The sequence below is a fragment of the Mustela lutreola genome, chromosome 1, assembly GCF_030435805.1.
Source record: "Mustela lutreola isolate mMusLut2 chromosome 1, mMusLut2.pri, whole genome shotgun sequence".
In the NCBI taxonomy this organism is placed as follows: Eukaryota; Metazoa; Chordata; class Mammalia; order Carnivora; family Mustelidae; genus Mustela; species Mustela lutreola.
Window position 1 is genome coordinate 147,642,125 of NC_081290.1, and position 16,295 is coordinate 147,658,419.

The 16,295-nt window shown below is 37.8% G+C and overlaps 1 protein-coding gene across 5 annotated transcripts in view; it reads right to left on the reverse strand.

Moving 5' to 3' along the window:
* The window catches only part of SMAD1 (SMAD family member 1), a 71,704-nt gene that overhangs the window by 33,762 nt on the left and 21,647 nt on the right, over positions 1–16,295 (reverse strand). For all 5 annotated transcript variants that reach the window (XM_059176135.1, XM_059176130.1, XM_059176134.1 and 2 more), the window contains one exon: positions 8,246–8,828. In XM_059176135.1, coding sequence (XP_059032118.1) covers positions 8,246–8,645 — 400 coding nt within the window. In that variant the 5' untranslated portion in view covers positions 8,646–8,828. The remainder of the gene's footprint in view (positions 1–8,245; positions 8,829–16,295) is intronic.

The window sequence follows — 16,295 nt, forward strand, 5'->3', positions numbered from 1 at the left end:
CCTCTACTTTATAAAAATAGATACTGAGGTACGGAGATTAACTTGCCTGCACGAATATAACCCGCAACCTGTGGAGACAGGATTCAAACCTAGGCATCTGGCTCCGGAATCTCGGCTCCTAACCACCGTGTGTTGCACAGGCAGGCTCCTGCGCCACGACGGCACTCTGTGAGGGGCAGTTACCACTGCGCAGGCAGCGCTGGCGGCCTAGTGTGCCTAATCATCTATTAGACCCTATTGATATGTAAATGACCATCCCCAGGGTTCGCACCAGGCAATGCGGCTTAATTTGTAATTGCCGCTGAATGTAATTAGTTCTCCTTCCGAGTTCAAATTTGATCCCATTAAGTATATTCCATGAAACAGATACTTGTTATCTAATGATGATTAGATAACATAAAGGGGGAAATAAACACAAATAAAGCCTCCATAAACATCTGAAGCCACGAGTGGACCCACTCTACTGCTCCGGACCCTGACTTCAGGCAGCCCGCATACAGTTCAGACCACTTGCTCTGCTACGAAGAGCAGGTGATGCTCTGCTCCTTCGTCAAAAAGAGAAAGCTAATTAAAGGGTGGGGGGGAAGCTACCTCTTTTGGCAAGCAGTACAATGTAGTGGTTAGCAGGATGAATTCTGGAGTTAGACTTCAATTTGAATCCCAGCTGGCCTGTTACAAGTTGTGTAAGTGCATCTCTGTGGCCCATTTGGTCCCTTTACCTCTTGCAGTTGTGGTCAGTATTAAATGAGAATACATGGGATGTGACAAGCACAGTGCCTGGCATGCGACAAGCACAGTGCCTGGCATGCAGCAAGCATAAAAAGTAACTATTTTAATCTTCACTGTTACTATTATTAACATTGCAACTATTGTCATTAGTTTTCCAAAAATTTCTTTAGTGGAAGTTTACTTACAGTATGAATTTCATTTTACTCTGCAGCTGTATACAGAAGTTATGTTCCTTACTTCAGCCATGTTATGCTTCAAGAAGGTATATAGAGCCTTTTCACATGCATTACTTGATTCAGTCCTTGCCACTACCCTGGAAAGTAGATTTAATCGCACCCTGTCTCACAGGTTAGCCAACACAGATTCAAAGAGGACGAGTAAGTGGCCCAAGTTTGAAAATACCAAGTGCTCAAATTTTAGTCCAGACCTTCAGATCCAAGACTCCTCTTAACCATGTTCTAAACTGACACCTAAAGAGATATAAATATCTGCTTTAAATTGTCTCATTTGTCCTGAATATGCTAAAGAACTCCACTCCACACTCACCACAGTCAGCGACTGGCACCTACCATGAAGAAGAGCCCTTCCCCTTTCTCTCCATTTATTTATCTCCAGGATTCCTGTTTTTATCCCTAAATGGTTTATAATTATTTTCTGTCCATAATTATTTTGTTGATCAAATTTTCTCTGATGAAGCCACGGGCAGCCCCCTTCAGGCTGACTCCTGTGTCCTTGTGACACGCTCCCATCAATTTTTTTTTTCTACATAGCTCATTTTAAAATTAGCGTTTCCTTTTCCTATTTAAAAGCTATAGGTTGTATTGTTTCAAAAGCACTTACCCAAAACTGTTTCCTACCTTGATCACCATACTTAACTGTCTGGCACACTACCATGTGCTAAACTTTTTCCATACTCAAGGAAAGACATTGTCACAGAATATTGCTATATCTGCTACAGAGCTAGCTAGACATAACTGTAAGGGAAATGACAGGGAAACATGAAGGAAAAAACACCCAAGACAATTCCGCCCTGTTGTCTTATATATGTTTCCTTTTACTTTACAAAAAGCTGCCCCAAAACCACTTACAGAAATCACAGGCTCTCCTTTTGCCTTACTGTGACTGAATATCCCATAAAGGCAAGCAGGCAGGTGGTCGGGGGAAGGTGATGTGACTCTAGACGTCAAACCACTACTTGGATAAGAATTGCTTCCTTCGCGCAAAAAGGTTCAGAACTAAGAACAGCAGTGTATCTTGGGGAGCCGTGCTAGAACTGATAGTAGTGATGGAGGATGTAAACCCAATCTTCCCTGGTAAGGTCTGCTGGAGATTCCAGAGCATAAAGCTGATGATACAAAGAACTGGAGGAAAATCTGCCCAACAGTCCTTGTTTGCCCTGAATCTTCTTATTTAAACATGGCCCATGTTTTCTAGACTCTAGATCTTTTTTCAAGGAATTTACAATTACTTCCAGTTATATAGCTCCTGTCACTCACAGCAGATTTATGAAGAGCAGACCCGGAAGAGAGTATCAAGGGCTTTGGTGCTAAGGGCACAGGAATGGAGAAATCCTGTCGAGGGCACTGATAATGAGGAAAGTGGAAAGGGTAAGCAGCATGCTAAGTGTTTATCTGCCCACCTCCCACACATGGGGAAGAATCGCTGTTGACACAGTGGAAACCCATGCCAGACTAAACTCAGGGGGAAACAGAAGTCTGCAGCCTTTCAAATCGGTCCTAACACCAATATCTAAAAATGACACTAATCCCCAGCCATGCTGGCAAATTAACAAAATCGGGTTTTTTTTTTTTTTTCTTTCTTAGCTCTCCTATTTTTCAGGGCCTCTGAGATTTTTAATGTAGTGCTCGTGGCACCCTACGGCTGCCCAAAGTACCTAAGCTCTGCTCTTTGAAATAAACATCCTCTCTTTCCTTCCTCATCTCTTCCCCAAAGAAATATTTTTCCAACAATCGACAGAGATCTGATCATTTGGCTAATTCAAGATTATAAGGCATGGTGCTGAGTTTTTCAGAACATTTGTATTTTGAAGTAGAAAAAGACAAAGGAATGAGATATACATTTTGGGGAAAGAAATCTCCAGTCTGGTTTAAGCCTTTTGATATCTAGTACCAAGGAGGCTACACACTGAGATACTTACTCAGCCTAAGAGCATTACATAAGCCAACCTTCCCTTCTGTTTCTCTCACTTCTGCAAGTATCCATTAAGAGCACAAGGCACTTCAACATGTGGGCAATCACAGGTCACTCCCCTCCCCCAACCACATAAAACATTCCCAACCCTACAAAAAAAAAAAAAAAAAAAAAAAAAAAATCATTGTATGAGGATGTTCTACATGCGGGGACAATAAGCCAAAAAGCACAACTCACAGGTCTCATTATTTCATCCAACTCTAGTCTTGGAAGCCAAGTTTTCCCTTTTAATTTATTATTTTTATACAATTGCAATCATTATATACACTATTTCTTTCATTTATTATGAAGAACTTTTTTATGGTTTTTGAAACTGTTTTTCTTCATCAGCCATGGTTGTTTGTGTTTTGTTTATGACAACTGCTGGCCAGTGGTCCTTCGGCCCTAATAAACTAGAAGTGGTGGAGGGAAGAGTGTCGAATTTTGAATGAATCAGAAAGACCTGAAAATACCTTCTCTTGCCCACCTAATGTTGCAGAGGTAGGTAAAGAATGAAATGGAAGATAATGGTCAGGGAAGCAAAATGATGAAAAAAATACTTTGTATAATCTGTATATTCTTAATATTTCAAATTGGAGTATATCTACCAACAGAAAAATCCCATCCAGAAACAAATCACATAATTTTCCAGATATTTGCCTCAATTTATGTCTTTTACAACTTCTGTAAAAAGCAACATATAGTAACTATTATAACTTTTCATCATATGTTCATCAAATAATAAACAGCACAAAACCAATGCCCCAAATAATGCACTAAAAACAGTTGCTCAGGAAAAAGAAAAAAAATCAGAATTAACTTCACATTTGAACTTTAAGAATACAGAATCTGCTAAATGATTTGAGTATGAAATCCTACTCACAATTCTATTACCTCATCTATTTCTAGTAATATGGTAGATGACAATGATGAAATTATCAAACACAAGCCAAAGGCCAACGACAGTTGGTTGGAAAAAAACTCAGCATCCAAACTCCATGTCCACTTGGTGTGTGTTGAACTTGTAGAGAAGGAGGATTAGTGATCAAACAGAATGGAGCCCTGGGCAGACTCTGGAAGGGCAGCAACAATGGCAGGGACATTCTTGCCCCAGGGTATCCCAGCTGCAGCTGACCTCTGCAAAGGGCCTCAAAGTTTCTCCCCACCACCCACCCTTCACAGGTTAGAAAGTACCTCTTACAGCTTTCAAAGCATTCTTCCTCCATCTAAATATTGTTCACATCTCTCTCCCTCCGGAAGAATTAGAGAACCACCCAGACTATAACAGGAACATACAGTAACTATATATAGCTGTGTATCTATCATAGTAACCCTCATGGAATGAATGCATTATGTGCTGATTTTCCTCTTAGTCTTGACCTTCCATTTCAATTTGTTTTCCCTGGTCTACTTTATTCAGAATACTTTCTACCTTCTGTGTGTGTCCTTACAAATGGATTTAAATCCTGTGTACAATGAAATATACATATATATCCGTACCACCACATAGACTGGAACACTACGTCCAGGTGTGTTAGAGTCCACTGAGCCTTTTTGTGGCCACTCTCAGGCTTTTAAGAGTCAGCTGCAACCCCTGTCCAGACTTCTACTGTTGGATTTAGCGAATTGTGCTGTAATCATACACCAGCGCTTCTTGGGCAAAACACGGTTCTCGAGGAGGTGTGTATGTGTCGTAAATGTTTAAATGAAGAGAAATTTAGATGCAGAAATTATGAGGTATGATGGTTAATTTTATATGTCAGCTTGCCTGGGCTACAGGATGCCCAGATAGCTGGTAAGACATCTTTTTTTTTCCAGCTGTGTCTGTGAGGATGTCCCCAGAGGAGATTAGCAATTCAATCAGCAGACAGAGTAAAGATGATTACTCTCATTAAAGCAAGGTGGGTATCATCCAATCTGCTCAATACCTGAAGAACAAAGAGGTAGGGGAGGGGCAGATGTGCTTTTTTTTGTTCACTTCAGCCGGGACACCCATCTGCCCTCAGAGATCAATGCTCCCGGTTCTCGGGCCTTTGGACTAGAACTGGGACTTAGGCCACCAGCTTCTTGATTCTCCAGCTTTTCAACAGCAGATCATGTGACTTTCTGGTCTCTATACTGGTGTTAGTCAATTCCTATAATAAATCTCTTCTATCTATATCTATCTAAATATATATCTAGGTAGATATATATATATATATAAATCCAATTTGTTCTGTTTCTCTGGAGAACCCTAATACACAAGTCAAAATGCATTATTTAAATTTTTATAGTTAATATTATTAACTAATTAATTCCAAATCTTCAGAACACTAATTAAGATGTGTTTATGTAGCTTACAACTTCAGTTATCAGACTCCTATGAATCACCACTCAGATAAACCTGAAGGAAAAGTCAGTACTTCTCCTCCATTCCTCCAAATGAGTATACTAACACAGCCTAAAAAAAAAAACTTTACTTGGAACTAAGTTTTTGTTATCATTGGCTCATGTGAAAACACATTTGCAGTATGAAGAAACATTTTTTAAAAAAAGACTTTCATTTCTGGTTTTTTAAAATATCAATTTTATTAAATCTCAGTCCCCAAGTATATGTCTTTTTAGTAACCTGTGTAGAAAATAACCCATGTGCATAGAGCACCTCTCCTGCATTCACTGAAATACAATGGTTTTCTTAAGGAAAACCTCTAGCATGATTTGAGTCATGAGCTGAAGAAGGGGCTTTTGTGCAGATCCCTATTTTTTAAATTAAGGTAACTGTAGATTCGTTCACATGCAGCTATAAGAAATAATAGAGAAATCCTGTTGACCCTTTACCTAGTTTCCTCGAATGATGACATCCTGCAAAACTACAGGACATCACAATCAGAGTATCAACATTGATATAGTCAAGACACAAAAAAGACTTTCTAAGATAACATTTTGCAAGCCACGAATTTCATGGTGACTGAGGCAGCCAAAGAGTCAAAACTCTCGGCCAACAGGTGAAGAGGATTTTAGGTGTATTTGAATTTTAACAGCTGGGAGCCATTACGCTGAAAATAAAAGCACAGGAAACTAATTCTAGGGTGTTACTTTAAAGATTAAAATTGAAATCTCAGAATTTCAAGCTCAGGTTTGTTACGGCCTTTCAAGTTGATTAAGTTTACGTTTAAAGTACAGAAGATAGTTTTCAAGAGCCATGTGAAAAACATAAAAAATATATAAGGCCAAATGACAGGAAGTCTCCATAAAAGCACGTTAATATCAACAGCTAGCAACTGAATGGTCTAGGCACCACAGTTAGATGACTTACTTTACCACTGTCAGCATTTACTTTGGTAAAGAAAAAGAAAACCTATACTTAACACAACCACTAATAAGCAGCCTTGATTCTAAAGGCTACTAAAAGTCCGGGGAAACAGTAACCTGTTACATCATCAACAGGGTCACAGTCAGAAGCTGCACGAACTTTCTTTCCTGTAACTGTCCATGCATTTTTAGAAAAAAAATCCTGAACACTTTTTACTTTCCCACAGATACATTTTCAGTAATGGTCAAAGTAGCACCTCTCACCAAAAGGAAGGTAGTTCCCCTTTCACCCTCTTTACCACTGTTAATTATGATGGACGCAAGTTGCCACAAAGAACACAGACCTGTTCCCCTGAAACAAATAATACATTATATGTTCACTAAAAAAAAAAAATACAGAAATCACAAAAAAATAATGTTGAATGAATACAAGTGTAGAAGGATGTTTCAGTATCAATACTTCTAAACATATTATTACATGTTGTCATGGATTCGTACAAGCAAGTATGTATGTATACATACAAAACAGCAGTATAAAACATGCATGGGAATGACATCAAATTCTACCCCCAAAATCCAGAATAGTTACTGAAGGGAAAAAAAAAAAACAGAACCAGAGAGGCATAAACTAGAGTTTCAGTTTTATTTGTAATCGTTTATGTCTTAAATTGACTATATACATAGATGTTTATTATATTATTCCCTCGTCTTTAAATTTTTTGTAGGTCTTAAATATTCCATAAAAAAAAAAACAAAAAACAAAAAAAAAACAGAATGCCTTTTATTTGAGAACCACATTAGCACATGATCTGGCACAGGAATTTCCTAACACCAGCCCAACAGCTACTAGACACCATCTGAAGTATTTGTTAAAAACACAGGCCATCAGCCTGTGCCAGAATCAAAATTTCTGGGAGGCGAGCCATGTGATTCTAACGCACAGCCTCATTTGGGAACCCTTGGTAACCACAATCTATTAATAATTAATCCATCAACAAAATGGGTTCCAATCTGACAATCAGATATTTCAGTGCTTAAGATTGCCTAATCACTTTCCACTTGATACAATGGTCTAGAATGTGGACTCTAATTTGAGGGCAGAACCATACAAATTTTAATGTACATCCTTTACTATATATGACCAAAAGGTCACACAGGTAAAAACTATGAATATTCTATAAGGTAAAAGCATCCACTGAGTCCACAATAATAATAGTATAATAATAGTCAATGAGTTCACAGCAGAACAAAATTCCTTCATATCCTCTGCAGGGAGCAAAATTCCACCACAGGTGATAAAAAGATGCTCCCCTTAAAAATAAAGTGGTATAAGTCATTGGCAATTGCACTAAAGATGTATTTCCCTCAAGTATGTAGATGGCAACCCCATGTTTGTTTCTTTTCTTAATTTTCTTCCATTGTAATAAAATCACAGCTAAGTTTTTCTAGAGAAATGCACAGAGCCAATGAGAAACAAAAAATAAATTTAGAAAGAAAGCTGTCTATTTATATTTAGAGGTGTTAGTACTGCTACGACAATTTTGCCCTGCTCTTAAGAAATAAAATGAACTACAGAGAACTGAGTTATTAGAATGTACAAAACCTTCAAGGGCTGACATATTTTCCCCTGATACTTAAAAATCACAACTAAAAATACAGAAAGAGATGATTTTTTAAAATTTTAAACAACACAAATCTGCTAAGCACATCAATATAAAAGGGCTCCTGCATATGTGGACCATAAGCAATAGCACAGAGGACCACAGAGGAAGGGAAGGAAAACTGAATGGGAAGAAATCAGAGAGGGAGACAAACCATGAGAGACTCTGGACTCCGGGGAAACAAACTGAGGGTTACAGAGGGGAGGGGGATGGGGGGATGGAATAACCAGGTGGTGGGTGTGAAGGAGGGCACGTGCGGTAATGCTTACTGGGTGTTACATGCAATTTATGAATCACTGAACACTACATCACAAAATAATGCTGTACTGTATGTTGGCTAACTGAACATAAACAAACAAAAAAACCACACTTACCAGGGCTTTCTACTCGCTTATAGTGGTAGGGATTGATGCACACCTCCTTCTGCTTGGAACCAAAAGGAAACTCACAGCATTCCAGTGGTTTTAGTTCATGGTGGCTCTGGAGATCGGGCCAGCGCCACACGCGGCAATAAATGACATGAGGCAGTCCCTTCCGGTGGGAAACTTGCAGCCTGCCATCCAGAGAGCGGGGAATGGTGACACAGTTACTTGGCTGCCCCGGGCAGCTCAAGGCCTTTTCCAGTTCCTCCATGGCACCTTTCTTTTTTTTCAGTTTTTTCACCAAAGCGTCAACAGCTTTCTCTGCCCATTTTTCTTCTTCATCACCTTGTTTCCACCCAAGGAGTCTCTTCACAGCTGGACTTGTGAAGGAAAATAAACTTGTCACATTCATAATGACTGCACTAGTTATAGACTCCTTGAGTATGGTGAAATAAAGAAGTCTTCAAATGCAAAAGGACAACAGAAGAGCTTTCACTTTATTTACATAGGGATTCTCTTTAGCTTCTTGGTTCTGAGGTCCCGAAAAGTAGAAATTACCATTCCTAGTGTTTCAGAAGTAATCCAAAGTCAGCACCTAGAGAAGAAAAAAGGGGGAAAAATGTTTAAAATAATCCCTACAGCAAAACTACCATTCATTAAACAACTTCTATGCCCCATATACTATTTTAAGTAATTTTCTGTATGATGATATTCTAGGGACTGAATTATGTCTACCTTAAAACTCACATTGAAGCCGTAACCGCCCATGTGACTGTATTTGGAGATGAGGTTATGCAAGTGGGGCCATAATCTGGTAAGACTGGTGGTGCTATAAGAGGAAGGGCCCCCATCATGCACACATACTGAGGAAGGGCTAGGTGAGGACCCAGAGAGAAGGCAGCCTACAAGCCTGGGACAGAGCTCTCACCAGAAACCAAACCAGCGGGAATACCGATCTTGGACTTCCAGCCTTCAGAACTGCGAAAATAAATTTCTGTTGTTTAAGCCACCCAGTCTGAGTTATTTTGTTGTGACAGCCCAAGCTAACATGTAGTATTTAGTTTACTTAAATAGTTTTTTTTTGTGAAGTAATACAATTATTCACCTTTTACAGAAGAATAAACTGAGGCACAGTTTAAAAAGTAGTATGTTAACTGTTCTGAGATAGAAACCGTAGACACCTCAGTGCACAGAAGTCCGAGTTCTCAACAGATTATTTATAGGCTCTAAAAATGTATTTCAAAACACACCTCAGTCAAAAAAAAACTGAAAACAACAGGAAAAAATATATAATAGTCTTAGCATCTGTTTTTGGTTTGTTCCTCAAGTATCTCTTATGCTAAAAGAAAAGTAGTTATAGTTCTATTATGTAAACATTACAACATTTTAGGGTATTTATTCAGTAAACAAGCCTGTGCCTATGGGATAAAGGACAAGTAAGATAAGAAATTTATCAATTTTCATGAATATGAAAGGAATGAAGCACATGAACACATACTACACCAAATTCTTTAGTCCGGTTGTCTCCTTTCAACCTTCCACTTACTCCTCCCCTGACAAAAACAGGGGTGATGAGAGACCTTTAAGAGGGGATAACTGCACAAACTCCAGCTAAGATGCAGTAGAGCATGTCTCCCATCAACCTCTTCCACAAAATCACTATAAAAGCTAATGAAATAAAAACAAACCAAAAAGCCCTACTTTAATTTTAAAGACATCAAAGAGCAACCAAGGTCCTCAGGACAGGAGAGGCAAAGATGCTGACGACAGAAAAGCAATGAAGTGAGCTGAACATTCGTTCCTGCTCCTCTTCTCAAGGCACTTACCAAAGCTTGTGCTATAAGTAGCAAAAGATTGGCAGCCAAGCTGAAGGAAGCTCAGGAAGACAGGAGAGATTCCAGTGGCCTCATGGAGTGAAGACAAAACAAACAAACTATAGTGGAGGGCCCACAAAGAAAGAGGCTCTGGTGAATACACGAGGCTTTCAGTTGGGACCCTCAAGGGGTATGCTCTAGTTTAAGGGCAAAAATGAAATGAACCAGTTTTTATATTGAAACACAGCCTGATATCCTTTTTTTTTTTTTTTAATCATCTTAATACTAGACTGGATCAAGGTGATGGGAGAAGAGGAGGAAAAAAAACTGTTGCACAGGCAATATTTGTAGATACTGGTCAAGGATTTTCCAAAACTAACAATAAACATCTAGACACAGATCCAGGAAGCTCTACAAATCCCAAGAAGGAAAAATACAAAGAAATCCACAAGGTTTGATGTGTCCTCTTACACTAAAGCTGCTGAAAACCTATGAGGAAAATCTTTAAAAAGACATATTATTCTCAAATAAGTACAATAAGGCTGACAGCTGACATTCCAACAGAAACAATGGAAACAAGAAGACAATCCTCAGTGTACAAAATGTAAACAAATAACTGGTAACTCAGAATTAGTGGAAAAATCATGCAAAACTGATCGTAAAATAAATGTGTTTTCCGACATATGGAATCTGAGAGAACTGATTCAGTAGGCATTTGTAAGGCTAAAAGAAAAAGATCCCAGAATGAAGCAAGGAGTGGCAGAAAAGAATGAAGAGCTCTAGAAGGGTAAATAAAGGTAAATCTAAATGAATACTGATTTTACAAAATAATAACAGGAATCTCTAACGGTTATTTTAAAAAGAAGAATTAAAATCCAGGACCAAAAAAAAAAAGCAGAAAGAGGCAAATGAAATTAGTGTTCTAAGTTCCCTGTATTACCCAGGCTGTGATAAAGCACTAAATTATTAATAAAGTCTTATCATAATAAAAAAAAAATACTGAAAGAGGGGTGCCTGGGTGGCTCAGTCGGTTAAGCTTCTGACTCTTGATTTGGCTTAGGTCATGATCTCAAGATGATGAGATCAAGCCCTGCAGCAGTCAGGCTCTGAGCTCAGCAGGAAATCTGCTTCTCTCTCTCTTTTTTTCCCTCTGCCCCTCCCCCCACTCACATGTGTGCATTCTAAAATAGATAAACCTTTAAAAAAAATAATAAAAAGGCAATAGAGAAGCTAAAAAACATGGAATTATTTTTTTGAATATGATTAATCCAAAGAATGTAAGAAGAGAGAAAAAAGAGAAAATAGCTGGGACAAATAGGATACAGTAAGATTTAGATCTAATCCCAAAAGTAACATTAATTATTTAAATATAAACATTAAATATGCAAGTAAAAGATGGGTAGGGATGGATGCAGAGTACCACTTAACTGTACTATACTTAAGAGAGACACATATTAAATACAGAGGCCAGAGAAAGTCTGAAAGAAAAAGAGATACTATGCATACTCTAACCAAAAAAGCTGCCATAACTATCTAATCAAACAAAACAGACTTCAAAAGAAGTATCACCAGAGATTAAAAAAGGGACATTTTATAATTTTAAGAGTGGATCCACCATGAATACAGCATAATCCCAAATTTTCAGGTAAGTGTCAAAATATATAAAGCAGAAACTGACAAGTAAAATGGCAAACAGATAAACCCACAATCTTAGTGGGAGATTAAAATAGTAACTGGTACAAGTCAACAAGAATCAAGAGATATAGAAGATTAACAACATATTTTAAAGAAATTTGATCCAATTCATGTACATAGATCACTGTACCCAATGACTACAGAATACATAATACTTTCAAGTACATGCAGAAGACTTACCCAAACTGACCATATAAAGATCCATAAAGCAAATCTCTACATATATCAAAACCATACAGAATATGTCTTTTGATTACAGTATAGAAATCAATAACAAAAATATTGCCCTTGAAAATAACTGTACTTAAATATCTCACGGGTCAAAGAAGAAACTACAGTGAAAATTAAAAAACACTTTTAACTTAATGATTATAAAAATACAATACATCAAAACTTGCGGGATGTGGCTTAAGCCATGCTTAGAGGAAAAGTTATAGTCTTAATGCATATATTAGGAAAGAAAGAAAGAGATGAAAACTAATGTTCTCTGTTTCACGAACAAACAAAGGAATGAACAAATAAACAAAAAGCCCCCAGTAAATTAAAGCCGAAGAAAGTGGGAAGAAATGAGAGCAGAAACTGGGGGGCCCGGGTTGGGGGGGAAACATAAACAGAAAACCTACAATATCAAATTTGCTTCTCTGAAAATACTAATAAAATTGGCTAACCCTCTAGCAAAACTGGTCAATAAAGCAGAAGGCACAAATTACCAACAACAGGAATAAAAGAGGAAAATCATCACTGATCCTCAGAAGTTAAAAAGGAAAGGATTATGAATAAATGTCACAGCAAAATGTGCATCGCTGCAGTGACTCTGTGCTAAGTCCGCATATCTGTGTTTCCCACTACAGGAAAGTGGCTGAGGAATTCCATCTTACTTCTCTTCCTATCTTTAGAGCTCAGCATTATACCTGGCACACAGCAGATCCTCAATAAATGTTTGTATAATTTAGCTCCCTGAAGAAATCAGAAGGTCAAGGGTGGAACTTCAACTTTATTCAATAAAATATGAATAAAAAAATTACTAAATATACATATCATTCAATGCGCTGTAAGGAGTTCATTGTTTCCTTGCTTAAAGAGTTTTACCCAAATTTACCACTCCTTTCAAAGCTGGCATTACTTTCATTTAACAGAAAAGGAAAGAGAAAATAAACCCATGCCACTATAAAAGTCACACTTGGTCAGAGTGTACCTTTTGAAGTAATCATTTACTTTTAGGTTAACTTTGCAAAAGAACAAGACGATGACTTCTTTCTAGTCCTCTAGTACCAAATTACAAAGGGAATCCATTTCTTTGTATTCTATATGGCCTTTTCTTCTAATAACTACTTTTTTATATTTTAGCCAATAATTTTCAAATAGTAGGGAATGAGTGTCTATCAAAATCACCCGGGGCTCTTTCAATCTCTGTCAGAGATGGGTTAGTTGTACAAGGCAAATATGCTGAGGGGAGGGGGACGGCCGTGGGGGGAGATTAAGAACCACCATTTCAGACCCTCGTTTTCACTGTTCAAATTGACATTCATTCAACAAAGCTGTAGTGAGTGCTTGCTAAGTGCTTAGTTGCTGTACACAGGAGACAAGGGCAAAAATGTCTATATCCTGAAGGACAAGCTAAGGGAAGAGCCCGTGAGCAAACAAGTAACTCTCACTGGGGCAAGCTGGTGTTCCTGCATGCTACCGCTAAAGGCTGGGGCGGGCTGAGAAGTGTTAGGCCATCTCCAGGGCCTTGTCCAGAAGGAATGTGTGACTGTACCAAGGTCGACCACGAGCACAGGAATAGAAGAAGAGGTCCATGTACTGTGCATTTGCCCACCACGAACTAACAACAACACTGTATGATAAAAGCTCTAAAGCAAGTATAAACAATAATATATACAAGGGAGAGGAAAAGAGAACAACGAATTCCACAGATTTCAGGAAGTTTTCCCAAAAAGGTAATATTGGACAGGTTTTACAGGATGATCAGAATTGTATGAAACAATGGACCTAACATTTTGAAGTATCACCACATGACAGACACTGCTCCAAGCGCCTTCTGTCTCCTAACTAGTTTAACCTTTGCAACAAACTCTCTGAATAAACACTATCATTTCCCTCACTCTACAGGTCAGGAAAGTGGAATATGGAAAAGTTCAATCGTCTGTCCAAAGCTGACATACACAGCCGTGTGTCAGAGTCAGGGCTGGAACCCACGTTGTCTGGCTCTAGAGCCTCCATTTTTCAACCACTTGTTTCAATTGTTAGTTCTCCCAGACACAAGACAAAAATGCAGGGGTTCGAGGTGGCTGTGATGACACAAGGCTGCTAAGAAGGGCAGGGGCAAAACCATGAAGGGCCTGTGACGCATCTTATCCTGCAGACAAGCAGAAGGTTTAGCATCAGAGCACTGCTGCGGTTAGCTCTATGATTCAGAAACAGTTACGGTGACAGCCTCAATACAGGAAACCCTCTCCAACAAGAGAACAAAAACACTAAACACTGTATGAGCCAGCTGGAGGATGCATGTCCTGATGCCACTCACAAAAATCAGTGGCGAGATCACAAACCTTTACGTATAAATGTGCGTAGATCAAACAAAATGAGGACCGATGACTAATTTCTGCCTACTTGAGTTAAGCAATTTTTTAAATATACAAGTCAAACAAGCCACCTACCTCCCCATCAGGAACTCAAATGAGTCCATGATACTATGGCCTTGGCAAGACAACTCATTTTCTGCTGCCCCTTTTTGTACTTCCTGCTTTAGTTTATGTCAAAAGCTAAGTGGCCTTATCAGTTTAAAGTGCAAAATAAAAACATGAGTCAGCAAACAGAGATTTCCTTCCCTCTTCTCCAAATACAAACATTTCACACTGACACACACAGACACACACACAAACAGCATTCATCTAGTAACCCTCCAGAAGCCTTAAAAATACTATCTTTTTCCAACAACTTCACTTTTATAAACTTATTCTAAGGAAAGATTCTGAACTAGAATGGTAAAAGATTTTTGCACAAAGATTTTCATCAAAGCATTATCTATTTTAGGGGGAAGAGAGAAATATCCAGTAACTGGAAAACAGGTGAGCCATGATACAATCCACTCAATAGATTTATTATGTAGCCCTTACAAAATTATGTTCATAAAAGCTTTGTAATAACTTGTAAAAAACCTTAAGCACAACACAAAATGGTATACACAGCATGAACAACAACGTAAATATACCCAAATACCAACAGTGGCTGGGTTTGGAAGGTTAGTACTGTCTATCCTCCCCCCACACACACACACACACTTTTCTAAACTTTTCAAACATAATGGAAAAACTTTAACTTCTGAATTTTAAAAAAGCCTCTATATGCAAATATTTGCAAATTACAAAAAACAAAAATCAATTTCATGAGGTCAAGCTATACAATCTCTAATTCTAAACACTTAGAGCATGATCTGATTTTGGAAGTAATAAAAATACAGTTTAAAGCAGGGTTCTAAATTCGAAACTTTTTCCTATGGGAAAATCCTTCCCTATGGGAAGGATTTCCATTAGCATTGCCAGAGGCCAAGTGAGAAAAATACTCTTATAATATTCCATTTGACTGAGCTATTTAATTTTGCAACCTATGTGCTATTCCTTAATGTTAAAAGGAAAAAAGCAAAAAAATTTAAAATACCTTTAACTGCTGTGAACTTGCTTTATATTTAAAGGAAACGTAATTAGTCAATTGCATAACAATGGACATTTTCTTCATCCTGGCCGCATCTAGTAAAGAAATCTGTAATTATCCAACTGTGTGAATAAAAACAAAATACACTATCTGGTGTTCAATACCTTTTAGATCCCAGATTCCCACAGAGAATTTTATAAAAGAATTATTCTAATTTCCATCTGAAAATACATTTTAAAAAAGGGCAGAGAGAGGGTAGCTGCCAAGTAGTACAAACCAAGTACCTTTATAAATGTATGAAAGAGAAAGGAGACAGATCAGGACCAAATTAAATGCCCTCTGTAGCTTCAGACCAGTAAGGCTTGTAATTGTTGCACTGGCATGAAATTCAATGAAATAGAGAAAATAAATGACTCCATTAAATATTGAGGGAATAATTAAATTATTCAATAAAATAAATATAAAATATAGGCTCCAAAAAGTGACTGGGGGAAAAAAAAATCAAAGACTCCTGGTACCTTAAAAAAGTAACTGACAGAAGATAAATGGTCTATTCTCAATGAAGCAAGCAAGTCGCTTTTTTTTTCACTTGTTCTTTGGTTCATTACTCTGTCTTAACTCTAACAGTAAAACAGCATGGCATAAAGATCAAAAGACTTAAGGAACTAAAAGCACAGGGTATTGATTAACTTCACTTTGGAACTGTTTAACAGTTGGTTAAGTTAAGAAAAAAGACAATTCTACAAAAATTAATCTTCCCATAAAAATGTTTGAACCATTTTTTAGGAATTAAGTATTTCCAAAGTAACAAAATAAACTGTGCATATTTCCTAACATATGCCACCAGCTTTCTTCTTCAACAGATGATCTTTGTGAATAAGCAGGAAAAGTTAAGACTT